Source organism: Onychostoma macrolepis, chromosome 06 (assembly GCF_012432095.1).
Source record: "Onychostoma macrolepis isolate SWU-2019 chromosome 06, ASM1243209v1, whole genome shotgun sequence".
Classification (NCBI taxonomy): domain Eukaryota; kingdom Metazoa; phylum Chordata; class Actinopteri; order Cypriniformes; family Cyprinidae; genus Onychostoma; species Onychostoma macrolepis.
This window is the reverse complement of record NC_081160.1, coordinates 550,549-577,248: the sequence shown is the minus strand read 5'-3', so window position 1 is coordinate 577,248 and position 26,700 is coordinate 550,549. Positions and strand designations below refer to the sequence as shown.

General features: G+C 40.2%; 1 protein-coding gene across 2 annotated transcripts; it reads left to right on the top strand.

Annotated features, from left to right (window-relative positions):
- The first annotated feature begins 1,311 nt into the window (after positions 1-1,311).
- On the top strand, positions 1,312-26,442 carry mgat3b (beta-1,4-mannosyl-glycoprotein 4-beta-N-acetylglucosaminyltransferase b). 2 transcript variants are annotated; one of them, XM_058778674.1, is made up of 3 exons: positions 1,312-1,715; positions 16,687-17,038; positions 18,907-26,442. In XM_058778674.1, the coding sequence occupies exons 2-3, from the start codon at positions 16,688-16,690 to the stop codon at positions 20,338-20,340; spliced, it is 1,785 nt and encodes a 594-aa protein (XP_058634657.1). In that variant the 5' UTR covers positions 1,312-1,715; position 16,687; the 3' UTR covers positions 20,341-26,442. The 2 variants fall into 2 exon arrangements, with proteins under 2 accessions (XP_058634657.1, XP_058634656.1); XM_058778673.1 differs by lacking the exon at positions 1,312-1,715 and adding an exon at positions 10,200-10,488.
- Positions 26,443-26,700: the final 258 nt, after the last annotated feature.

The window sequence follows — 26,700 nt, the reverse complement described above, 5'->3', positions numbered from 1 at the left end:
CTTTCCTTATTTGATATCTTGTTTCACACAGAAATAGAGCGAGCAGATGACAGTGGAAACTCAGATTGGGCCTGGTGTCAATTTAAAGATCATGTTTTGAATTCAAAGCGGTCAGAATCAGATTATTGTTACTGGATAAAATCCTATGGAAATTGTTTGTCAGTTTATTCATGTGTGGACAAAGTAAAACGGAAAGACTGGTAAAACTTGACAGCTTTGAATCTTTTTAATGAGGATCAATGTTGATTGTCAACCTCCAAAGATTTACATTATCTATCTATCTATCTATCTATCTATCTATCTATCTATCTATCTATGTGTCTATCTATCTATCTATCTATCTATCTATCTATCTATCTATCTATCTATCTATCTATCTATCTATCTATGTGTCTATCTATCTGTCTGTCTGTTATTTAATTTAAACCCATTTAACTTCTTGGTGGTTTGCCAATTTTGCAAAATGTTTGATAATTTTTCTTACAATAACTTTGGTAACAGGATTGAATGACTGATATTGATGAATGTCGTCAACACACGAGTGAAAAATTGTGAAAATAGAATGCGATGAATTTAATAGTCTTTCAAATGATGTCTGTTCTTGTGTCACAATTATATATGTTTTTTGTATATGTTCTAAATATATGTTCTAAGCACCTTTTGCTAACTATCCTATTTAGTTCTGGAAACATATATTTCTAACAGTTCAAAAAATTCTAACAGTTTTTGAAATGTTTATGTTTTTCTTTGTTATAGCTATTTTGCGAGAATTGTGAGAATGTTACATTCGAGTGTTCTCTAAACCATTAAACGAACATCCAACTAAAATGTTACAGAAAAACGTTCCATGTGTATAAATAACGTTTCTGTGCTAACGTTCTGAGAACATACGACGGAACGTTCTATTAACGTTACTGGCAGAATGTTCATAACTTTGAGGAAACCTACCAGAACGTTCTGAGAACGTTAGCTGTGGAATTAAATTGCAGACATTTAAAACCTTTTTTTTTTTCATGCGAGGTTAATTTAATGTGAGATAATAGTTAGTCTGCTGCTCTGTTCAGTTGGTACTTGCGATCAAATATAGCCTACTCAGTTCAGCAGAACACGGTTCTGTTTTATACTCGAACCACGACGTTCACGAACACCATATCTCATGGCATTTTGATATTAACGTGATTAAAGTGTTCGACGGATGAATCAGCGATGATTTATGATGAATAATATGCTGGTGTGGAGGATGAAGAGCTGCATGATGCTGAAGTGATCCGCTGGTGTGTGTGTGTGTGTGTGTGTGTGTGTGTCGGTGGTCCGGAGGGCGGAGCTGCGGGTCTCTGCGCCCCCGGTAACGTTACCGACGGATGCACCGATCACTGCTGGGCGGAAGAGCGTCATTTCAGCAGCAAACAGACCGAGAGAGAAGCAGCGCGGACGGACTCGGCGCTCCCGTTAACGGAGATCAAGCGGGGATCGAGGCGTCGACGCTTATCGAAAGCGATTTTCTCTTTCTTCCGCAGCAGGATGGATTTACACGCGGACGCCCGACGCGAGCGCGATCCTCCCGCATCACCGGCGGAGCGTCACTGAAGCATCACCCGCGCTCCGCGACGCATCCGACCGCTCCGATGCGAACAAAAGCCTCGCTTTCACCTCCACCCTGACCGACCGCAGCGCCTCCATCCGCAATGAACATCTAGAGGAGCGTCAGGCGATGGGTGAGAAACACACACACTCACTCTCTCACACACACACACACACACACACACACGGATCGGTGGATGGGGTGCAGCATCTGCTCGGTCAAACGAGCCGAGATCACGGGCGTCTTATTATTAAACGCTCGCTGCTGCTGCTGCTGCTGCTGTTGTTGTTAATAATACTGATGCGGATTCGCTTCAGATCTGATGTGGGTTTGTCTGCAGAACGAGCTGTTTGATATTGCAGATTATGTTATCAAAGCCAAATATCCCTCCAGGCGTGTAAATATGATTTAAATATGTAACTGAATCATTGTGTTGGTGCAACCCTGCAGGCCTCTGAAGATACAATCCAGATTCTGATGCAGTTTGACTCCAGATCTGTGTGTAAACATCATATCAGATGCCTGAATGTGTCCGCTTCATAAATAAGAAAATATATTTTGAGTGTGAAGAAACGAAGGCTGGCTGCTGTTAGTGTTACTGATGTTGATTCGCTTCCGCTCAGATCTGATGTGGGTTTGTCTGCAGTGTTTGGTCTTGTAGATTATGTTATCAAAGCCAAATATAAAGGTTCAGCTGGCTTTTGCATCTCGTGTGCGATATAAACACTGCATTGGTGAAACCCTGCAGGCCTCTGAAGGTACAATCCAGATTCTGATGCGATTTGACTCCAGATCTGTGTGGAAACCTAAAATCATGCCTAAATGTGATGAGAGCGTGTCTGACTCGTAATTCAGAAATCATGTTTTGTATAAAGAAAGTGAAGCCTGTTTTTAGCATGATTTGGATTGTGACATAATTGACAGGTTATTGTGACACGGCAGTTTCCTGTTATTGAACGTCAGGAAGTTTTAGTTTGGAGTTTTTATTCTTCTTCTAAATTCTCATTATACTCAAAGCTGATTATCATTCGATTCTCATTATGCAAAAAAAAAAAAAAATGTAAATAGAGAAATACCATGTAGCAATGTTATACATTTAATGCAAACATTATTAGACTGTACAGAGACTTTATGATTTAAAGAAGATCATTCAAATATTAAATGTAAGTGTTTGCATTGCAGTAATGAGAATTTGGTGGAAATGTGCCTACTTGTGATGGAAATGACATGGAAAAACAAATCATTCTCGGGCTTCATTTCTTATATAATATGTTTTCATATTTCTGTTTTTGGGTTGAGCTGTTGCAGGTTTTGTCAGGACAGATGGGTTTGATGTTAGTCGAGGTGAAGGTCTGTGTTTCCGATGTTCTTTATTCTCTGTTCCAGTTCTGCTCGGGTGTTTTCAAGGTAATGATATGGATTGAGTTTCGGCTCACAGGTGACTGACCTACAGCACAGATCAGAACACAATGACATGTGAAGAGCGTGTGTGTGTGTGTGTGTGTGTGTGTGTGTGTGTGTGTGTTTGAACACACGGTGAGCAGATGTTGAGGCTCATGTCTTCTTCAGCTCATATGGTGTGTAAGATAACAGACAAACACCACGAGCTGGTGAAGTCAACATTTGGAGGACTGTGTGATCTCAGGATATGCTGAAGAGGTTAATGATGTTCGGTGATGGAGGTCTGATCCAGGTCTGATGGATGAGCTCATGATGCTCATGATGTAATTGTCATTTGATTAGTGTTTGAGTGCTTTTCATGATCAGTTCTGCTTGTCTTATATCAATAGTCAAATCAGAAACCAAACTTTACTTGATCTTCTGAACTCATATGTGACCCTGGACCACAAAATCAGTCATAAGTGTAAATTTTTCAAAATTGAGATTTATACATTTATACAAAGCTGAATAAATAATCTTTCCATTGATGTATGGTTTGTTAGGATCGGACAATATTTGTCTGAGATGCAACTATTTGAAAATCTGGAATCTGAGGGTGCAAAAAAATCTAAATATTGAGAAAATCACCTTTAAAGTTGTTCAGATGAAGTTCTTGGCAATGCATTATTACTAATCAAAAATTAAGTTTTGATATATTTACGGTAGGAAATGTACAAAATATCTTCATGGAACATGATCTTAATATCCTAATGATTTTTGGCATAAAAGAAAAATCGATCATTTTGACCCATACAGTGTATTTTTGGCTATTGCTATAAATATACCCCAGCGACTTAAGACTGGTTTTGTGGTCCAGGGTCACATATTTGCTCAGAACTCAACACTTCTTCTCATGCACAAACAAATTCAACATATGAACACAAAGGCACACGTATTTCAGTGAGTCCATGAGGAGGAAGGGGACAGATGCTGTTATGAATTCATAGTTATGAATACTAAATTATCACTGTTTAAAAAAACACTTGATTAACATTATAAGAGGATGTCAGATGAAAAATGTTATGATTCTAAGCTTTATCTGCCATCACAGTGCAGCACAAAATCACTTTCCAGAACATTTTTGTTCACTGTTTCTTGATCTTCCCAACCTCATCTGAAATACCAAAACCATAACAATATTCAAGCGTCATCTGAAAACTCATCACTTCCGTAAGCATTTAACTGCAGAATAAAAAAAATAAAAACCACTTCTATGCTTCCTCTTTCCCTCAATCTCTCCCTGATCTGGCTTGAACTGTTCTAAACAATGTCTGAAGCTGTATTATGAGCACTTCTCGTGTTTCTTTGCCTCTTTGCTCAATTGCTTGTTTTATTCCTACTAAAAAAAGCTTCTAAATAAGCGTTTAAAAGCATCTGCTGAATGAATAAATGTAAATGTAATTCTACACTAAAAAAAGTGTTTGCACTCATAATAAATCATTAATAAAGTATTACATTTAAATTATAAATGATTAATACATTAAATTTTACTCCGTTAAGTAAAATCCTCTTAAATGAACTCTGTTCTGTCATCATTTACTCTCCTTCAAGTCGTTCCAAACCCGTACGAGTTTCTTTCTTCTGTTGAACATAGAAGTTATTCTGAAGAACCAAACAGTTGCTGGTAGCCATCGACTAACATAATATGGAAAAAAAAAAAAAAAAAAATACTATGGATGTCAGTGTCTACCAGCAACTGTTTGGTTACCAACATTCTCCGGAATACGTTCTATTCTAAATGATGGCATAATTTTCATTCTCGGGTGAATATCTCTTTGTCTAAATTAAAATGAAAGTGAATAAGTACATATTATCAGATTTTACAATTTTTTTAAAGCAATTGTTTTTAACAGCATTCATTTATCTTAATTTTAGACATACATTTCCAGTTTGTCACTAACATAAGCACAGATACAATCCTCGAGTAAAGCAGCAAACTCATGTTCCTCACCTCAAACACAAACACATCAACATCACCATCCAACATCACCAGCATCAAACACTAACAGCTCTGCTCACTAATGCATAACATAACACTTTCAGCATTTACTCTCCAAATCAGCATTCTGGGAACTAAAAATCCACCCATGCATTTGCAGTTATTGCAACAAAAATGATTTGTTTATTCCAACACAAATAAATTCAGTAAACTTCAGTGTTACATATTTACTGAACACAATGAAATTGTGATCAAATATTCAGCAGCTGTGTTGCTTCAGATCGATAAATTCATTTAAAATAAACATATTTGGTAACACTTTATTTTAAGGTGTCCATAATACAGAGTAATTACCTAGTTAAGTACTTAGTAGTAGCCGTTGTACTTACACATGAAACAAAATGTACTTACCATGTAACAGCCTGTACTTACAGTTTGTAATTATGTAGATGTAACAGGCAGCTACTGTTACACACCGAGTCTGTTACACAGCTACTTATGTAACCAAAAGATTATTACATATGTGTTGCAGACTTAAACATTGTAATTATAAATGTAAGTACACAGACATAAGCTACTAAATAAAGTGTATCGAGATTGTACTTAAGTGTACTTCATGTGTATCTGTACTATACGCCTTACCCAGCTGCACCTTAGTTTGATTTAACCCACCAGTACACAGCTAAAATACATGTAATACCTTTCTAATTACATTACAATTACAGCATATTACACAGGCATAAGCTACTTAAAATAAAGTGTATCAAGATTGTACTTAAGTGTACTAGTAGCTGTGTAACAGTAGCTGCCTGTTACATCTACATCATTACAAATTGTAAGTACAGGCTGTTCCATAACTTAGTTACATGGTAAGTACATTTTGTTTCATGTGTAAGTACAATGGCTACTACTAAGTACTAAAGTAGGTAATTACCATGTATTATGACACCTTAAAATAAAGTGTTACCACATATTTTTCCAGTGCACAGAGAGAAAATCTCAAATGAAGATTTGTTTTGTTGTAATGCATTTAATGTAGACGATGCAGCTGTTCTTGATGATTTGGTCCAGAATGGCTTAATTGTTGTATTTGAGGCGATCTGTAGACGTTGAGAAGCAGCAGTGTGTGTGTGTGTGTGTGTGTGTGTGTGTGTTGGTGTCTCCTTACAGCTGCGTCCTGAACACACCTACTGCAGCCAAAATGGTGCTGACCTGTTTCTGACCTCTGAGTGCGAGCTGAGCGACGCCTGACGGAACGTACCACTCGCTTCCCGTCAGCGGGGACACACACACACACACACACACACACACACTTTCCAGCGGTGCACTTCCTCCTCTCTGATGGTTGCTTCCTGTCTCAGAGCCGCCTGAGATGCCCTGTCCAGTCCAGTTAGAGTAATAACAGATTCACACATGCGTGTTCGTCTGAGTGTTTGTTTGTGTGTGTGTGTGTGTGTGTGAGTGTGTGAGTGTTTGAGTGCCAAGCACAGCACATACGGATGTATTCAGTGTGTTGAGCCAATCAGATCAGACTGTGGGTGGGGCTATGACAGAAATAGAACTCAGAGTTTCCTGTCGGTTATCAGTTAGGACTTGTTAGCACAAAATATCAGATTTACATGAAAGAGAAGCATTGCTTTCTTGTGCTCCTCTTTAGAGCTGTTTACTCAACCAACAGAGATATGTTCTATGAACGTATTATGGCTCCCATTAAGTTATAAAAACGTTACTTCTAGATGTATTCTGAATGTTCAAAATGTCCTGCTTGTAAAAATGTTTTTAGAATGTTTTTTCTTGGTTATACAAACATTAAGGGAACGTTCCGTTTTATCATTTGGCAAACATTATGGGATTGTTACTTTTTGACTTGTTCTTTGAAACAACTTGTAACATTTAAAAAATATATAAAGATATATATATATATATATATATTTTTTTTACAGAGAAAGTATGTTAAAAGCACATTTAAGTTCAAAATAGCACAGTTGAGTACACTTGGATAATCTTAAGATTATCTTCAGAAATAGTAAGGAATCATTTTTAGTATATTAAGTACAAAATTAGTGCGTGTAAATGGAGCACTTTAAGAACATTATGGAAGTGTACTACGTGTACAGACATAAAGTGTATTTTACTGCACTTTTTTCACCTGGGTGGGTAAATGTGGACATGTTAAAGCTGTCTGACATCAACCAGAGCAAAACTCATCTACAAACAGACAGCAGGACTGTAATCAGTGTTTGTGTTGAAAGAAGACGAGAGGATCAGCTGCAGTCATCATCTGTGTGCTTTCTAGGTCTTTCTCTCTGTCAGATGTCAAGAGTCTCTGTAGATTCAGTTCTGTGGGATTTGTCCAGCTGTTCAATATCAGAACACAGTCCTTAAAGGGTTAGTTCGCCCAAAAATGAAAATTCTGTCATTATTACTCACCCTCATGTCATTCCAAACCCAATGAGAAACAAAAATAGCTACTTTATTCAACAATTCGTCTCCTCTGCATCACCCTATAGCGCCATTTTGGAGAGTATCACATACGTAAATAAAGTCATTATTTTTGTTTTCTTTGCACACAAAAAGTATTCTTGTAGCTTCGTAAAATTACGGTTGAACACATGATGTCACGTGGATTATTTTAACAATATCCTTGCTACGTTTTTGAGCCTTGATCGTGTCAGGACCCTTGCTGTCTGTGCAGGCTCAGAAATATCTTCATTTGTGTTCCGAATATGAACGGAGGTCTTGGGTTTGGAATGACAGGAGGGTGAGTAATAATAACAGAATTTTCATTTTTGGGTGAACAATCCCTTTAACACACACACACGCACACACACACACACACGCACACACACACACACACACACACACGTGTGATGTGAGAAATTATTCAGATGCCGCACTCACACACTCTCGCGTTCACACTTACTGCTAGAGGTTTCTCATATCAGCACTAGTAAACTTAATGCAATGTTGCGAATAACAGAGGTGTGTGTGTGGGATCGACACAAAGCCACGTTTATCCTCACTGCTGCTGTTTCTCATGAAGTTTCTGTCACCCGAGGCGTCATTTCCACTGCAGTAAAGATTTTATGCCTAAAGGCCAATTCACAGCACAGACAAACACCAACAGAAAACCAAGAAACACTGACTAAACAGATTCAGTCGAGTGAAAACAAACTCCGACCAACAGCAACAGACACCGACACACTGATCCAACAAAACCCAACGTGTTTGATAGCAGTTGTCTGTGAATTGGCCTTAAAAGGGTCTTGAACTGCCTTTGTTTTTGATTTTGTACTGTTCTCTGAGGTCCACTTATATCAAGATTTTTCAATAAAAAAACATCATAATTTAGAAGTGATAGGCTATTTTCTGTGCTGTTTTTGACCGCCTCATCAGAACGCTCTGTTTGAACAGGCGCGGATGATTGTAGACTCGGAAGTAAACGCCCACTGCTGTGATTGGCTAATAGCTAATATAATGATTGACAGTCTGCATTCCTCACAGATGGACACTGATGGTCAAAAACACATAAATAACTCAGTACATATCAAGCGATCTGTAAGAAGAGACAAAGCAATAGTGATCACGTAATGAAAACAGTTACTCACTTGTTGCGACATTACTTTCAGATCCAATATAATCACACAGCATCGTCTTTTAGTTTCAATCTTTCTGAAAATCCTGCATCGAATTGTGCCTTAGATTAATAAAGTGGAAAAAAGGACCATGTTCTTGCTGATGTGGTCTGAATCTTCAACAAGCTAAACTGGCAGCGATGTAGAAGCAGGTGTTGATCATCTTCTGCGGAGGCGGAGCTTATCCACACTATTACATCATAGAGTAGAACATTCCACAAGCTGATGTTAATGTAAATGTGTAACAACCCAGGTAACAAATTTATGTTATAAAAACATTGTTTTGAATGTTTCTCAAATGTTAAAATGCCCAGTTTCCTTGTCGTGATTATAACGTTACAAAAATGTTTCTTAGAGCGTTCATCAAGCCCAAATAAAATCACAAGGACATTCAGAAAATGTTGATCTCAGAACATTTCTCTCAGCGTTGTGTGAATGTGTATGAAATATTAAAGATATAAGAACATTTCATAAACATTACTTTAGGAGCGTTTTGTCCTAACGTTCGTGTGGGTTAGGGTTACATTTAACTTTTAAAAAAACGTTATCAAATATTGTGAGAACGTTCCCTGTTAGCTATGAAAGAGGCAGTGAAATGATGTGTGATGGGATCAAGGTAAACAGAATATTTTTAGTTTATCATTTCCAGTCAGGCAATTTTGTCCAGTTGTGCAAAAAGTGTGAAATTTTGAGTGTTTAATTGTGTGTATTTAGGACACCTGTGAAATGATCCTTAGCAAAAGAGTGTGTTTTATTCCAAATGTTTCAAATGTCATTTATAGAGTGTTATCAAACACAGTAGATCATCTGAGAAGCGATGATCCCGTTCGAACGAGTGAAAGTGTGTTTGAAAACAGTTAATTTTAGTGAAGTGCCTGTATTTAGAAACACCCACTAACGGTGACTTTAATTTCTGTGAATTTAAATAAGCAAATCACGGTTATAATAATGAGAATTTAATGAAAATCAGTGTTGAGGATAATTAGAAGCACAAACAAAAAGAACAGTGGTGGTTCACAGTCATGACGGTTTAGGGCTGAAATGTGTTCAGTTGTCATGAAAATAATGTCACAATGCAGAAAAATCGTAATGCTCCTAAAATAAGCTTGATTTTATTTCTGTGGAATCTGTGATGTGAGTGTTTGCTCCTCGCCCACATTCACACGCAACCAGTGTTTGTGTGGACTGAGCAGATACTGAGCGGCTGGAGAATGAGCTCTATTGTGTTGCAGACACACACACACACACACACTGTCCAAGACTGAGTTTGGCTCTGGACACACTTTCAGTGACACATGATGTGTGACGTACGTTTCCATGGTGACATACGTGACGCAGCGGGATACTGTGGAGTGCTTCAGTCTGCCAGACGAACACACACACACACACACACACACACGGGTCACAGACACTGTCTGGAGATGAGGGCTGTTAGTCTGTGAGGAGTGTGTGCTGATACTGTGATCTCATAAAAACTCCACAGACGCACAGTGAATGATGCACATCTACAGACCAAAAGATCACTGACACCTAGCAACCACCCAGAACACCCTGGCAACCAAGTGCAACACTTAATCCCTCTCAAAACACCGTAGAAAGCACAGAACAGCATGCTGATGAGTTTTGCATCACAAACGCATTGTTCAGGAAATGCAAAATCATAGCATGCAAAATGTGTACAGTGACAATGACATGCTGGTTTTCAGGGAATGTACGGCTGACTCTGGTTCTCGTGTCGATGGTTACACACACTGGAGGCGTGTCGTGTTCGTCGTTTGTATGAGTTGCTGGTTCTAATGCTTTCAGCTCATTAACAGGACCTTCAGCTTCAGTTTTCTCTCGTTTCCTTTGACTTCCTCCAGATACGGAGCAATGCTTCACACACGCCGACTGTGAGTAAACGCAGAAAACAGGTGTTTGATTCACTGCTGAGTCATGAAGATGAGTGTGTGTGTGTGTGTGTGTGTGTGTGTGTGTGTTTGTGTGGAGGGGTGTTGTATCATCCGGTCGTGTCTCTGAGGAATTCTGTTCTCTTATCCAAAATTCATGGAGTTTAATCAGTCGATTAGTTCAGTGCTTGGTAACAGATCCTGTTTGGGAGTGTGTCCAACAGTGCTTTCTGACCCACACATCCACCGAGTGACCTGAACGCACACTCACACACACACACACACACACACACTGAGTGTGAATGTGTTGGGTTTCCTCACACAGACTCTCATGACGGGAAATGAAAGCTTCGTGGCAGGTCGTGTTTCATTCGTGTTGTTCAGAACTGAAGTGCGTGATCTGAATGTAGAAGATCATAGTAAGAATGTTAAGAAATAATTCAGAAGACGTTTCATTTTGCATAAACAAAATGATACTTGTTTTAGGAACATTAGGATTTGTTTTGAAATTATAAAATATTTTTTCTATAGCATAATGCCAAAACAACTATGTATTTAAATTTTAAAGCGTTTTTCATGGTACTAAAAACAGTGTTACGGTAATGAGAATCATCAGTGACAATACTGATTTAAATTTTTTTGCATTATGAAAATTAAGAGTTTGAGTCCTCTTTTCTGGTTTTTCTGGGTAAATAATGTATGTTCTTGACAGGATTCATGAGACTCATCCTTCATATCACTGCAGAGTTGGTGTAGCTCTTTATAAATTACATCTTCCAGATTCAAGACTCAGTTCTGCCATACTGGCATATTTGAGCTTATCTCAGTGTGCACAGAAAATGAAACAAAGAACAGCTCCAGTAAACTGTGATGAATGTGAACTCTGTTTACGCTCGTTTTCATCAAGCAGAAGCATCACAAACAGGTTCCTGTAGAAACTGAGCTGTGTGTGAATTACTGACGGTTCATGTTTGAAACTCTAGAGATGCATTGAGGTTAGTCTTTGTCTCAGGAGAAACATCTGAGACTTCAGGAAAACTGCCATGTGTTGTCCATCTAATCTGAAACTGTGACTGCTCAGGGATGTGTGTGTGTGTGTGTGTGTGTGTGTGTGTGAGCTTTTCTGAGTTTAGAGTGAGCCACGTTGCACTCTTATCTCACAAAACACACACTTCTGTTTCTCACAGGGTCTGACCTGCCGGAAATGTGTGTGTGTGTGTGTTGACATTTCTGTACTGAATTACACATTTATATGAGTAGATTTTTCTACTATCTTTCATTTCCCTCTGTTTCTGGTTATCTGAAATATCACAGCGTCTGTGATCAGAAAGTGACGTTCTCAAATAAAAATAAAACAAACAAAAAAACAATGACATAGATAGATACAAAGATATACATACGTATTTATTTATATAGATAGTTAGATAAGATACATTTATACAAAAAATTAGTTTTGGTAAGTTTACCTACCTCATATATTTCTCATATACAGTATTTTTGTCCATTTATAAAGATGCATTTTCTTTGTGAATATATTTTTAAAACTAGATTTTGCATTCACTCAAAATGTATTTTAAGATTGCAAATGTTTTGCTTTTTTTTTTTTCAATTTAATCTAATAAATTTTCAAGGTTTAGGCAAAATACTATATTATATATATTAAAAAGCATATATTCTAAATATATTTTGGCCCAGAAAAACACACTTGTTAGTTTTTTGTTGGTTTGCTAAGGTCACAGTGGTTTAGTGCATTTATAAGCCCGACTCACATAAATTCTTATAATGTTTGTGGAGCTCTCGAGGGTCTGTGTGTTGATATCTGAGCAGATGTTTGCTGATGTCATGAACGTGCCTGTATTGTGTTGGACTTCAAGAACACAAGCTCACAAAGAATAAGAAACGCTCTGCTGCAGCTGGATCACAGCATCCAGACTGGACTGAACCGGAGCGAGCTGCAGTGTGAAGATTGATTCCTGCTACAGGATCTGTGTGTGTGTGTGTGTGTGTGTGTATCAGCTGTAGTTTGGGGACAGATGTGTTCCCAGAAGTGAACTAAACCTGACAAGCCTCCCTGAGGGTTTGTATTTATCCTTAATGAGCTTCATATAAAGACAAAGAAAGAACCTCATCTAGAGCTCAGTAGACCTGTGTGTGTGTGTGTGTGTGTGTGTGTGTGTGTGTGTGTGCTGTAGAGACTAACTCAGTCCCTTGAAGGCGAGTCGGTGAGTGTCCTGATGTGACCGCAGCCTGTTGTTTCCTCTTGTGGAAAAATCAAAGTCATATCAGAGACAGAGAGAGATGGACACAGACAGACATGAGCTGATTTACTCCACACAAGAGACCTGTGTGTGTGTGTGTGTGTGTGTGTGTGTGTGCGTGTTTTGTGCGCGAGTTTTTGTGACAAATGAGGATATAGATTTGTATAATGACAAAGGTATGACAGGTATTACAAGGAGAAGGTGACTTTTCAGGACATTACTCCATGTCCCCACTTTTCAAAACGCTTATAAATCACACAGAATGGAGTGTATTGAAAATCTGAAATAGCAGACAGTCTCCTGTAAGGGGTAGGTTTAGGTGTAGGGTTGGTGTAGGACAATAACACATACAGTAAGTACAGTATAAAAACCATTACGCCTATGGAGAGTCCCCACTTTTCACAAAAACAAACATGTGTGTGTGTGTGTCTCTCTCTCTTTCTGTGTGTGTGTGTGTGTGTGTGTGTGTAGATGTTTTATCTTTAATGTTCCACACGTTGTCATGTCAAATCTTTATTAAATAACAGTGTTTGGTCAAAGAGCTTCTGCAGACATGAACCAAACATGAACTGGCCTTCAGGAGTTTGACCAGAGTTTCTGCACTATTTGGCAACCCTACTTGGCATTTGTTGAAATAAGGAAGTACAACACCAAAATATGTACAGTATATTGCCAGTTTAACTCTTTCGTTATTAGTTCTTGTATTTGTGTTAGTGCTATAATTTGCATGACATGAACTTGCCAATCAGATCATGTCCAGGTGTGTTGTGCAGTTATTGACACAGAAACTGACAAACAAACATGTGAAGCATGTGTAAATGTGCATCACATGCATGTTTGTGATTGTGAGCGTTTTTAGGATGCAATTTCATGATAAAAATATTTCAACTTTTAAAAAATGCATCTAAGGACCCTTGTATTCTGTTTCATGGCGTTTCTCTCTGTATGTGAGCGTGATAACCATCCCGTCTAACTGCACGGTTCCACCCAAATCTACCATAACCCATCACAAAATGAAATACCAGGCTGCACTTTTCACTGGTTTGAAATGCTGTGAAGTGAGAAAAGTCACAGGGTGAATCTATTTGACTCTGTGTATGTGTGTGTAGGAGTTTGATTGTGTTAAATCCAATTTGGCTGCCGGTTGTTGCTCTTTCTATTCCTCTTCCCACAATAATGCGTCAGTTTATTTGTGTCTTGCGAACCCCGCATTGCCGCCCGCTGCTGCATGATGTCATTGGAGAGTGTTTCCTGCGTCTCACCTGATTGTCCAATCACGTCACAGCTCTGTTCCTCTCATTAACTCGGTTAGCTGGGTATTTAACAGCTGCTTTGCTAATCTGGCCTCTTCCTGTACAACATGTCTCTGGTCCGCTCCCATGTCCAGGAAATCTGTTTATTTGCTTTGGAGTCTGACGGGAGTTTCTCGGTTCATGCGGCACAGAATCAGAGGATGTTTCACAGGATGCATACTTGCACCAACGCCGTTGCACATACTTCACATGCACTCTTGTGTTGGTCTGATGGTAACAAACACCACTGTTCAAATGCCGCGGCAGCGAGCACTGAGAATGCTACACGTACTTGCATTTCAGAATGCAGCACAACACAAAATGAAGCATATAAGTAGAAGTGTTTGCGTTTACGTCATTGTGTAAAGTCTCTGCCATACACACACACACACACACACACACACACACTCATCCTCCCAGTGCTGTCCTGAACTCAATGTCCGTGATGTCCGGCATCTGTGGGAATAATTGGTTCTCATCAGGTGTTCTGTTACTATCACTGATGATCTGGAAGGTCAAACACACTGAGGAGCTTCTGTTCTTCAGCTGCATTGAAAGGCTGGAGAGAAACCTGTTCATGAGCAAGTCAGGTCAAGTCACCTTTATTTATATAGCGCTTTTAACATTACAGATTGTGTCAAAGCAGCTTTACAGAATCAAACAGTGTGTCTGTAATGCAAAAGGACAATAGAAACACTCAATTTTCAGTTAAAGGCAGTTCATCATTGAATTCAGTGATGTCATCATCCAGCTCAGTTCAGTTCTAATAGTATCAGTGCAATCAAGTCGACGATATCGCTGGAAATTAAGTGTCCACAACTGAGCAAGCCAGAGGCGACAGCGGCAAGGAACCAAAACTCCCATCGGTGACAGAATGGAGGAAAAAACCTTGGGAGAAACCAGGCTCAGTCGGGGGCCAGTTCTCCTCTGACCAGACGAACCAGCTGGTTGTTGCATGCTGCAGCAAAGTCAGATTGTGCAGAGGACTCATCTGGTTCCCGAGGTCTTGTCCTGATAGCCGTCTAGATGACGAGGTCTTCACTGGGGATCTGTCTCTGGGGCTCATCTACTGTAGTTGTCCTGATCTCTGCTGACATTCAGGGCTGTAGAGGTCGTCTCTAGGTGCTGATCCACCATCTGATCTGGATACAGACTGGATCGGGTGGCTACGGTGACCTCGGAATAAGAAAGAAACAGACTATATTAGCATAGATGCCATTCATCTTACGATGTAACGAGTACATCGTGTGTTCCCGGGTTCCAGTTGATCTAATTAATGCAGCCTAACAATCCTTTAACGGATTTGAATAATCGAAGCGTATTAGTGTGTTATGTGTAAGCCAGGCACTCCAGGGAGTGTGTCTGCCTCCCGAACAGTGTTAGGTAGACTGTTCCAGAGTTTGGGTGCTAAATAGGAAAAGGATCTGCCGCCTGCAGTTGATTTTGATATTCTAGGTATTATCAAACGGCCAGAGTTTTGAGAACGCAGCAGACGTGGAGGACTATAATGTGATAAGAGCTCGCTCAAGTACTGAGGAGCTAAACCATTCAGGGCTTTATAAGTAATTAACAAGATTTTAAAATCTATACGATGTTTGATAGGGAGCCAGTGCACTGTTGACAGAACCGGGCTAATGTGGTCAAACTTCCTGGTTCTAGTAAGGACTCTAGTTCAGTTGCAGTTATTATGCACTCCAAATAAATTAAGACGTCTCGGGAGGCACTCTGATAACCGGATAACTCTGATCATTTCTTCCCATATATGTGACCCTGGACCACAAAACCAGTCATAACGGTACATTTTTTCTATTAAATTGAGATTTACATATCATCTGAAAGCTGAATAAATAAGCTTTCCATTGATGTATGGTTTGTTAGGATAGCACAATATTTATTTGAAAATCTGGAATCCGAGTGTGCAAAAAAATCTAAATTTGAGAAAATCACCTTTTAAAGTTTTCCAAATGAAGTTGTTAGCAATGCATATTACTAATAAAAAAATAGGTTTTGAAATATTTATGGGAAATATTTATCTTCACGGGATCTTTACATAATATCCCAATGATTTTTGGCATAAAAGAAAAATCGACCCATGCAATGTATTGTAAACAAAATAAATGTGGTCATTGCTTTCAAAAGCGGATGTCTGCTGTTTGTGAAAGCAGTCGTATAAGACAGTTCTGGAAGAAATACTTTGACAGACTCTGATCGGGCATTTTAGAATGACTATAACATTTCAGATGCTGTGCAACAAGATTGGTCCACTGGTTGGTCAGGTTTTGCCATCCCATAGTGCAAAGTCACATGATTTTTTTTGATGCGCATGAAGGAATTTATTTGGCAAATGCATTTCCATCTCCCATTATTCGCATTAACCCTCAAAAGTCAAAAACCACCACAAGCGAGCATAATTCTTTTTTTTGCGAATTAAGGGATGGAATTTATTTTTATTTTATTTTATTTTTTCAGAAATTTGGCGTTTCCATCACTCATTTCTGATGCGATACTTCAAAATACGCATAAAAACAGGGTGATGGAAACATAGCTAACATCACACTGAATTTAGCACTTGAATATGAATTGTTCATCAGAAATCGTTTCTGTTCCAAATCTAAATCTTTCTTAACCCTGTTTCTCTCTGTGTTTCTCAGGATGAAGATGAGACGTCACAGGGTTTTCTTGATTTGCACGGTGGGACTGTGTGTCATTTCCTTCCTGCATTACTACAAGGCTCTCCACTACGTGTCCCTGCTGAGGGAGTTGTCTGCACCGTACCCTAACATCAAATCCTTCATCATGGTCACTGGTTTCTTCTGGAAGGAGGGCACCACCCCGCTGTCCAGCGCGTCTCCGGAGGAAGGGCCACCGCTGGTCCACAGGCTGTTGGACGGCAAGCCCCGGGCCGGAGGAGGCCTGGAGCTCGACACTGGACAAGAACCTGAAGCACCACAGCCGTGGAAGAGACCTGAAGATCCGCAGCGTAGGAGCTCAGGGACTACAGAGGTACCAGCGCTGCTCTTCTGTGAAGTCATGTGTGATTTCTGCACAAAACAAACACTCCCCCGTCTGTCACTGGTCAGTCAGACAGATAGTCCTGCCCCCAACTCATCCGATTGGTTAGGTTAAGTCAAAAGTTGACATGTGGGGTCACCCAAACAGACAGATCAATGTTGTGATCCAGCCAAAACATGCAAGTGAATAACAATGCATACATAATAGGGGTGGGAATCTTTCAGTACCTCACGATTCAATTCATAACGATTCTTGGGGTCACGATTCGATTAAAACTGATTCATGATTTTTCGATCTTTAATCACATTTTTTGTGCACACTGGACGTCAAACAGACCAGTATTTTGATACGAAAACACACCAGTCTATAGTATAGATCAGGAGTCAACACACTCGGTCCTGGAGGGCCGGTGTCTTGCAGAGTTTAGCTCCAACTTGCCTCAACACACCTGCCTTGAAGTTTCAAGTATACCAAGAAAGACCTTGATTAGCTGGTTCAGGCCTGTTTGATTAGGGTTGGAGCTAAACTCTGCAGGACACCGCCTCCAGGAACCAGTTTGGTGACCCCTGGTATGGATAATCCTGACTCAAGAAATTAGCTATTAACCTAATAAATAAAAAATATTAGGGATGTGCCTGAACCCAAATACCGTGTTCGGAAAGGAACTGACTTGTACTACGGAATCTCTAAAGGGAATAAATACGAGATGGGAGGAAAAAATATATTTCAATGCTTTCTCTCGCAATTATATCTTTGGGTGTAATTATACTGTATATAAATTGTGGGCATCAGGGAGCCGTTATTAATATGTGGGGCATTGAAATCGCTTTTGAATGAGCGCTCGCTTTTTACTTTCAATTTCAAGATTTGCACTCACACATGCTCTGTGTATCTAGGAGCGTCAGTACTTACCACACATTTTATATATATATATATATATATAAATACTTGAAGTAAGATTAGATGTTTGTCAGTGGCGCTCAGGATCTTAAAATCATTTGCCATCGTCCTATCAGTCATCTCTCCTTACACTGTTTATGTGGTAAGTGAAATTTTTTGTACTGAAATGTAACAGGCAACCGCTATCAAGTGGCTAACCATGTCCCGTTAGTGGCTCCGTCGAACACATTATTCGTTTTCCGTGCCTTTCCAACTTTTTTGTTCTGACAACATCATGTTGTTGTTATTATTATATTAACTAGAAAATTTATTTTTGAAATTTGTGAATCGATGCGAATCGCAACAAAACTGAATCACAATTCATTTGTGAATCGATTTTTTTTACCCCACCCCTAATACATAATATAATGCATAAATTAATTATATACATAATATCATTTTAAATTTTCGAGTGGTCCAGGTATTTAAACAATCAGTGGAGCTAATAAATATGATTACTGCTTCCACAATTGATTGTTAATGTGTTGATTACAACATTAAACTCATTAAAAGTTTTAAGCAGTCAGATGCTCACTTTTGTTTGCTTTGGCATATGAAAATAAAAGTGGATTTTCTTTTGTAGAATGTATTGGATTCACTACTAGAACTAGAACTAGGCCCGCTTTAATCAAATGAATTATGATTTGTCATTCGTTTAGACTTAAGGCTGATGATACACGGGGCAACTTTTTTGGAGCTTTGTTGCTTGGGCACTTTCCCATTGCGAATGGGTAACAAATTTCTATCTGGCTATTTTAGATCGGTCTTTGGCCCTGTGTCTCACCTGGTTGCCATTTGATGTTAATGTTGACCGGCAACATTGCTCAAAATGTTGCCCCATGTAGCATCAGCCTAAGAGTCAGTGAAACTTGTGTCCATATTCTGCTGTCTTCTCATGGGGCTTGTTCTTCATTAATCAGGTCCACAAGGGAGGTTTGATCGCCTGGCAGTCCAGCAGCCCAACCAACCAGAAGCCCGACCCACAGAGAGACGCTGCGGTCAGAGTCGCGGTGAACAAGCTTCAGCCACGTCACGCCTCAACTCCAGACCCACTGGAATCCCTGGGCGACCTGCACCGCCGCACCCACGTCCTCCAGGATGACCGCTCCCCTTATTTCGTCCGTACCAAAGCAGGCGCTCTGTGCTTCCGTCAGGGGACGGAGGTGGCACCGCCTAAAGACGAGACGTTGAAAGCGAGACCCAGCATAGCTGGCCTTGGCCAGCGGAGAATCCTGCAGAAACCTGATGAGTTGAAGACTCCAGCGAAATCAGTGGAGGAGTCCGGAGCCGCTCGAGGGAAGCCCAAGCGCGGCAAGCGACTTGTGAAGTGCGTTTGTCGGCCGGGCTGGCACGGTCCTTACTGCGGAGTGCCCACTATGGTATACCACTCCAATCTGCCCACGAAAGAGAGACTGACCCCTCGCGAGACGCCTCGACGTGTCATAAACGCCATCAACGTGAACCACGAGTTTGACTTGTTGCACGTGCGCTTCCGCGAGCTCCTCCGGGCCGTGGATCTCTTCCTCGTGTGCGAGTCCAACTTCACGGCATACGGAGAGAGGCGTCCGCTGAGGTTCCTGAATCTGCTGCTCAACGGGACGTACGATTACGTGCGCCACAAGATCCTCTACGTTTTCCTGGACCATTTTCCAGATGGTGGCAGACAAGACGGATGGATCGCCGACGACTACCTGCGCACGTTTCTGACTCGCGACGGCATGGCGCGGATCGTGGGCTCGCGGCCCGACGATGTTTTTCTCATCAACGATGCAGACGAAATTCCGGCTCAGGAGGGAGTCCTTTTCCTTAAGCTTTTCGATGGCTGGACGGAGCCTTTTGCCATCCACATGCGGAAGTCCCTGTACGGATTTTTCTGGAAGCAGCTGGGCTCCCTCGAAGTGGTGTCGGGGTGCACCGTCGGGATGCTGAGGGACGTCTACGACAACGACGGCATTCGGCTCCGGCGGCGGGAGTACTACACCATGCCGGGATTCCGGAAGTACGAGAACGACACCGGACACATCTTGGTGCAGTGGTCGATTGGAAGTCCGTTCCATTTCGCAGGCTGGCACTGCTCCTGGTGTTTCACGCCAGAGGGAATTCACTTCAAACTCATTTCGGCCCAGAACGGGGACTTTCCTCGCTGGGGCGACTACGAGGACAAGCGCGATCTCAACTACATAAGGGAGCTGATCCGAACCGGGGGCTGGTTTGACGGCTCCGTGCAAGAGTACCCTCCCTCGGACCCTAAGGAGCACATGTATGCCCCCAAATACATGTTGGATCATTATGATCACTACCGCTACTTGTTGGAGAACCCTTATGCCAAGCAGTCCAACCTAGGAGACGCATAGAGCAGAATGAGGGCCAAAGATGGTTTGATTGAAGACCGTAAGGAAGGGGAACAGAGAGGGAGAGAAGAGAACGCCGTCCTGTTCTTCTCTTTCCTCTCTCTCTCTCATTGGTCCCAACATCCAACACCGTCCAATATCTGAATGCAGGCCTTGCAGAGACCAACAGCAAACCTTTCTGTTTTGGTCGATGTTTACATGAATGATTTCCAGCGTTCTTTGAGATACTCTGCAATAGACGCCTCCTGTGTTCACTGTACAAGACTGTGTGTATGTGTGTGTGAGAGAGAGTGAATGTGTGTGTGTGTGTGTGTGTGTGTGCGCGATCAGACTGAATTTCATTGGTGCACAGACTTTCTTGCTTGCACTTTAGAATCAAAATAAGAAAACTCATTGCACAAATGCCACATTTTTGGGTTTGTTGACAGCTTGTAAATTCCTCCGAACTCAAACGTCTTTTTCCTCGGTCAGAAAAATATCTTTGTGTATCATTGTGAGCTGTTCTGAATGAGTTTGTGGACTAGAGAGAGAAAGAAAGAGGCCATTCGAGAGAAACAGAGCTTTGTTTGAGCTCTGCTGGGTTCTGATGGAGCTGATATGTGAGATTGTGCCGAGCGAGAGAGGTCTGCTCGGATAACACAAATGAGCTTCCTGTTTGAGAAATCCTTGCGGAAAACACCCTAAAGCTGGAAAAATAGCTGTTTTCAAGTCAGATATTTAGTCTGTGAACCACTCATGTTGTGCACAAGAATGGGGAGACGCCAGATAAAAAATAAGTCAGAGGCTCTGTTCCAAACTAGTGAGATGCCTTCGTAGGCAGCACTTTAAGGCATCACAGCTGCGTCCCTACACAAAGGTTGTTTCAAATCATCTGCTGCCTTCCAATTTACCTTCTTTTGGCCAAATTTAAAATTCTAATTCATCTTTTTCAGAGAAGGCGTGATCTGAGAAGGCATTGCGACAATCTACTTAAAAAAAACATCCATGATGGCGGACAAAGACTTGCTGATTATAAATGCAATGTATTCAATACAGAAAAGCATTGATATAAACAGTTTAGTCCAATGTGTAGTTTTTGTTTTGCTTAACTGGAATCAGCAATGCAGCTCACTGTGTTTTGGAACAGAGCCATGTAGTGTTTGCTGGTCTTGGCTCTCTCGTGATTTAATTTTAAGTCAGAGCAGGAAACAGTGTCTTAAGAAATCCGGCACTGGAAATTCCCTGTTCTCAGAGCTGTGAAGCCATCTGATCACATTAGAGATCTGTGCGGAATTACATTTACACAGCGGCACAGAGATCTGAAGAGTTGTGGATGATTTGACAGGGATTGTTGTAGGATAATTCTGTCATTTAATGACTATCTTTCTTCTGGCGCTGTTAAAGTCAACATGAAATCAACATGGACTCTCTTAATTCATGTTTCTGCCTTATTGTGAATGATTCACCGTTAATATTCTGAAGAATTACAGCTGACATCATCAATCCACTGACAACATCTGATAAAAAATCAAGTCCCATCCTACATTTGTTCTCGCGCTTTCATTCCAGAAATACAAGTAAAACATGACACAAAACCAGTCATAAGGGTAAATTTATTTGAAATTGAGATCTAAATCTAAATACATAAGCTTTCCATTGATGTATGGTTTGTTAGGATCGGACAATATTTGTCTGAGATACAACTATTTGAAAATCTGGAATCTGAGGGTGCAAAAAAATCTAAATATTGAGAAAATCACCTTTAAAGTTGTCCAAATGAAGTTCTTAGCAATGCATATTACTGATCAAAAATTAAGTTTTGATATATTTACGGTAGGAAATTTTTAAAATATCTTCATGGAACATGATCTTAATACCCTAATGATTTTTGGCATAAAAGAAAGTGTCAATAATTTTGACCCATACCATGTATTGTTGACTATTGCTACAAATATAGCTGTGCTGCTTATGACTGCTTTTGTGCTGCAGGGTCACGTATGGGTTGTGAATGCCTTTTCATGTTGACTTTAATCCCCAAAATGATCAGCCATAAACAAACTCCCATAAACAGGGAATCACTTCCGAAGAACATTATCTCTCTGTCAGACATGCTGCTAAAAACAGATCTCCAGATATAGGAAATATCTGTGCGCCGGGGAATTAAAACACTGCCATGGTGAAATATATATCACCAGTAGTCAAGGGTCATGAATTTATACTCGCAAATGACTTCACTGATTACTCACTGGTAAAAGGTCATTCGGCTGTGACACTACACATATCTGTGTGGCCTGTTCGTGCCACTGACTGCTGTTCTGTGTCCCAACAGCAGCACATTATAAACAGGCTAAAGATAGAGACAGCGTTAGATGTCTGAAGACATAACAGATCTCAGCAGAGAGACAGGTGCACAAGCGTTTATAGTGTTCATCCGCCAGGGTCTCAGATGTGCTTCATGCCACTGTGATTGCAGTGCGCTCGTGACCTTCGTGTGCACAGAAAATGAGAGATCGAATGACATCTCCAAATTCCACATGGGAATAGAGTCAGAATGTTGAGCTTTTATTCCAGTGACGTCTGGTGAAGCGATTGCATTCTTATCCTGAAACTCCAGCATTAATGAGCAGACGAGTTTGTTTCATTCTTACTGAATCACAATCAGTTCACATCTGCATATCAAGCAGCCAGCAGGTGCAGGAATATCTGTATTAATGGCCTTATGAATGACCTCTTGAGTTGGCATCATATTTTACAGGCAGGAGAGCCAAACTCATATCAGAGTTCACATCTGCAGGATGGGACCCGTCCTTCCATAACCGTCGTGCCACATTTAGTTCAGAAGAACATTTTATTCGATTTGAACCTGTGTGACAGCAGGTGCTAAGAGGAGATTTTGTGTTGAATTTAATGATGGTTTTGCTCATTGAGGTGTTTGGCTGTAGATCAGGAGCTCACAGACTCTCTCTCTCTCTCAGTTAACAAACATTCACTGTTTTGGACTTATTGTCTTTTTTGTTTTGTGTTGTTTGCTGTTGTAAATGTTGTTGCTGTTTACATTATTTATCTTATTTATTACTCTCCTGTTTCTGTGTAGAAAAGGGAAGCTCGGTCTGTCAGAGGAAAGAGAAGTTCTTCTCTGACTCGGTATGAAAGACTGAAACGTCTCTCTCCTCCACGTCATCCCTCCATCCCGTCCTCTCGCACCGTATTATTCATCTTAAACACGATAGTGAAAGTCACTCATGAACCTTCTTGGCCAGAAACACGTAGTATGCAAACGCACGTTCTTGTGCTATTGAGATTTGAGAGTTTCATCTGTTTATTCTATATTTTCAGAATCAGAATCAGAACTTGAATCAGAACTTGGTGCTGTGCATTGGTTGTTATTTGGATGTTGGGAGGTGGGCGTGGCATTCATAAGTGTATGCAGATGAGTGTGAGTGTTTATGGGGCGGAGTTTGAGAGCACTAAATGATTGGAGAAATCCTGCATACATCACTAGTCATTTAAGACTTTTCAATTAAACATTACCAGGTCAAAAAAAAATAAAATGAAAGATAAATTGTTCACAATAAGATCAATAATTTGAGGGGAAATAAATAGGAAAAAAAAAATAATCAAATTCCAATAGCTGACTTTAAGGGCTGGAATACACTACATGAAGTCATAACAGATTTTAAAACACCAGGCATAGCCTAGTTAGCAGCATGCCAACATATAACCTTTGCGTTACACCGTGTCCTAACTACACGCAACGCGACAAGATTCCAGCCACAAGCAACTTGTCTGTCCACAGCCAATCAGAAGCGTGTGTGGGCGGGCTCTCTCTGGAAGCACTGCACTCGCAACGAAATGGATAAGTTTATGATCCAATTCATGAATATTAAACCTTTTTAACATTATTAAATGTACATACTGACTGATACTATCTTTGTTATGGAATACACTTGAGTTCCCAGCTTTAATTTATTTTCAAGATCTAAGGTAAACTGTCTATTGTTGCTTTCAGTATGGCTATAAGGTCACACAAAATGATATTTAAACTCATATTAGACACGTTTAACTTTGAATAAAGCACATAATCACCTGAGATTATCTACTGTCATATAGTTTGTATGCTGTCCAGCCGCGACATCACGGAAATAGAAACCGATTTTGCGTATTGGTTACTTAGGACAAAAACTCATGGAAAAGATACCTTTTATCGCGTGTTGCAGCGTGGCATGCAGTTAGGACACGGTGTTTCAGGTGTCCCGAGTTCGAATCCCGGATCAAGGACTTTTCCAGATCCTGCCCCCATTACTTGCCAATTTTTAAATAGTTTCAGACAAAAATGGGCATCACTAAAGGACTGAAGATCTCACACTAAAAGACTTGTGAGTTTCAAGAACAACGAACTCATGCAGTTGGTATAGGAGATGCATAACAAATGAAAACAAAATGTGTTTTAAAATTGGCTCAACAATATTTATTTAAATAACATCACCTTTGATATATTCTGACTGGATGGAATCAGTGTCTGAAGATAAAAAAAAAAAAAAAATGGAGTCTGTACTCACCGTACGCGATTTTCTTAGGACTGACTCTGATGTTTGGCAACTAGCATCGACATGTTTAGACTTAAAATCGATGCTAAAATCTGTACAAATGCCGTGTAATGTATTCCAGCCTTCAACAAGATTCTCTTAAACTCTAGCTCCACCAGAACAAGCAAACTGACCCGTTAGAAACTAGCCACCCGCCACTGACGGCTGAGAACGCAGCGCGCATGCGCAGTAAATTGATCTTCGGCACGTTTCCGTTTGCATACTTGCGTAAAGTTTGATTCTGGTCATTATCTGGGGTTTGTCTTGTGACTCACCTGTGAACGGTGTCGTCTCATTTATCAGGGAGCTTTGCTCGCATCACCGACTCGCAGCTTGTACCGTTTTGTGATAAACGGATGAACACGCACGCTTATATTAATACAAGGTTTTATACGGAATGAAAGAACGAACGAAAGAGCAGGTGTCACCACAAATCAAAGGAAATGATGACGTTAATCATGAGGTGGTATATGGACACACACTTACACAACACCTGGATATTAAATATGTGCGCATATATACATGACTGAGCCGCTGTCATCAGCTTCATCAGCTGTTTGAAGAAGATGCGATGATTAGCGTGAGTGTCAAACACGCTCAGGGCTCCACAAACACGCGTGATCCTTCAGGAAATAATAGTGAACGTCAGAATCTCCCGTGCTGTCAAACTGTTCATATCTGCACTGCATTTTATGATTTTTTTAAGCGTAACTTATTCAGTGTGTTCTGCTTTAATATATTGAAGATTTTTTTATTTCGTTATATTTTGGGTGAATTTAACATTTCTTCTCATCATAATGTGTAATCTTGTATACGACGCTGAGATCCTCATATTGTAACACAAAGATCATTGTCATGTTTGTCACTATTATTACTGTATGGGTTTCTGTTCCGCTAATCAAGTTTAACTTCCCCTGTGATCTGATTTCATATGCGCTGCAGTGTGAACACTCTCCTCCAATCACGTCCATTCTTTTCTCACTCTCCTCCAATCGCGTTCTCCTCTCTCTCTCAATTCAATTCAAATGAGCTTTATTGGCATGACTTGCACAGTATTGCCAAAGCATTGTCCATTACATGAATAAGAATATCTCTCTCTCTCTCTGTGTGTGTGTGTGTGGGGTGTGTGGGGTGTGGGGGGGGGGAGTTTCTCATACTGGTTCACAGATGGAATCATTTCTCTAATAACCGCAGTCAGACAAAGGACGTATCAATGAGAAAAGAATTAAAGTGTTTGAAAAGAATGCACTGCTAAGAAGGAGCGTGTACATTTAATGAGTTTATACAATCTTTTTTTGTTTTGTGTATATGAATGGCTATATGTTAACCTTGAAGAAAAATTAAAAATAACAAATTCTATGACAAAAACTATAATAAATTAATTTGAAAACCACTTTCCATTTACATGTTTCACTGTGGCACTTTGTGTTTCATGTATATGTGACCCTGGGCCACAAAACCAGACACAAGGGTCAGTTTTTTTTTTTTAAATTGAGATTTATACATTATCTGAAAGCTGAATAAATATGCTTTCCATTGATGTATGGTTTGTTCAATCCGAAAGTGCGTATAGTACGCCAAATAAAAACAAAAACTCGTGGTATTGATATGCAAAAATGGACTTTGGCCTGTATATGCTACGCGATGGGTAGGATTAGGGTTGTGGGGTAGATGTGCATCATATGTAGCCTACTCGAAAACTGTGTATTATATGCACGCCAAACACGTGCGTATCATATGAACGCCAAAGTCCATTTTTTGCGTATCAAGCTCGGTTTGTTGGGATAGGTCAATATTT

What these genes read in the sequence shown, in the direction of transcription:
- mgat3b (XM_058778673.1), top strand. Translation starts at nt 10,469, where the DNA reads ATGCTTCACACACGCCGACT. An exon ending in ATGCTTCACACACGCCGACT is followed by an intron (nt 10,489 to 16,686) that starts GTGAGTAAACGC and finishes TGTGTTTCTCAG; the next exon opens with GATGAAGATGAGACGTCACA. An exon ending in GGAGCTCAGGGACTACAGAG is followed by an intron (nt 17,039 to 18,906) that starts GTACCAGCGCTG and finishes TTCATTAATCAG; the next exon opens with GTCCACAAGGGAGGTTTGAT.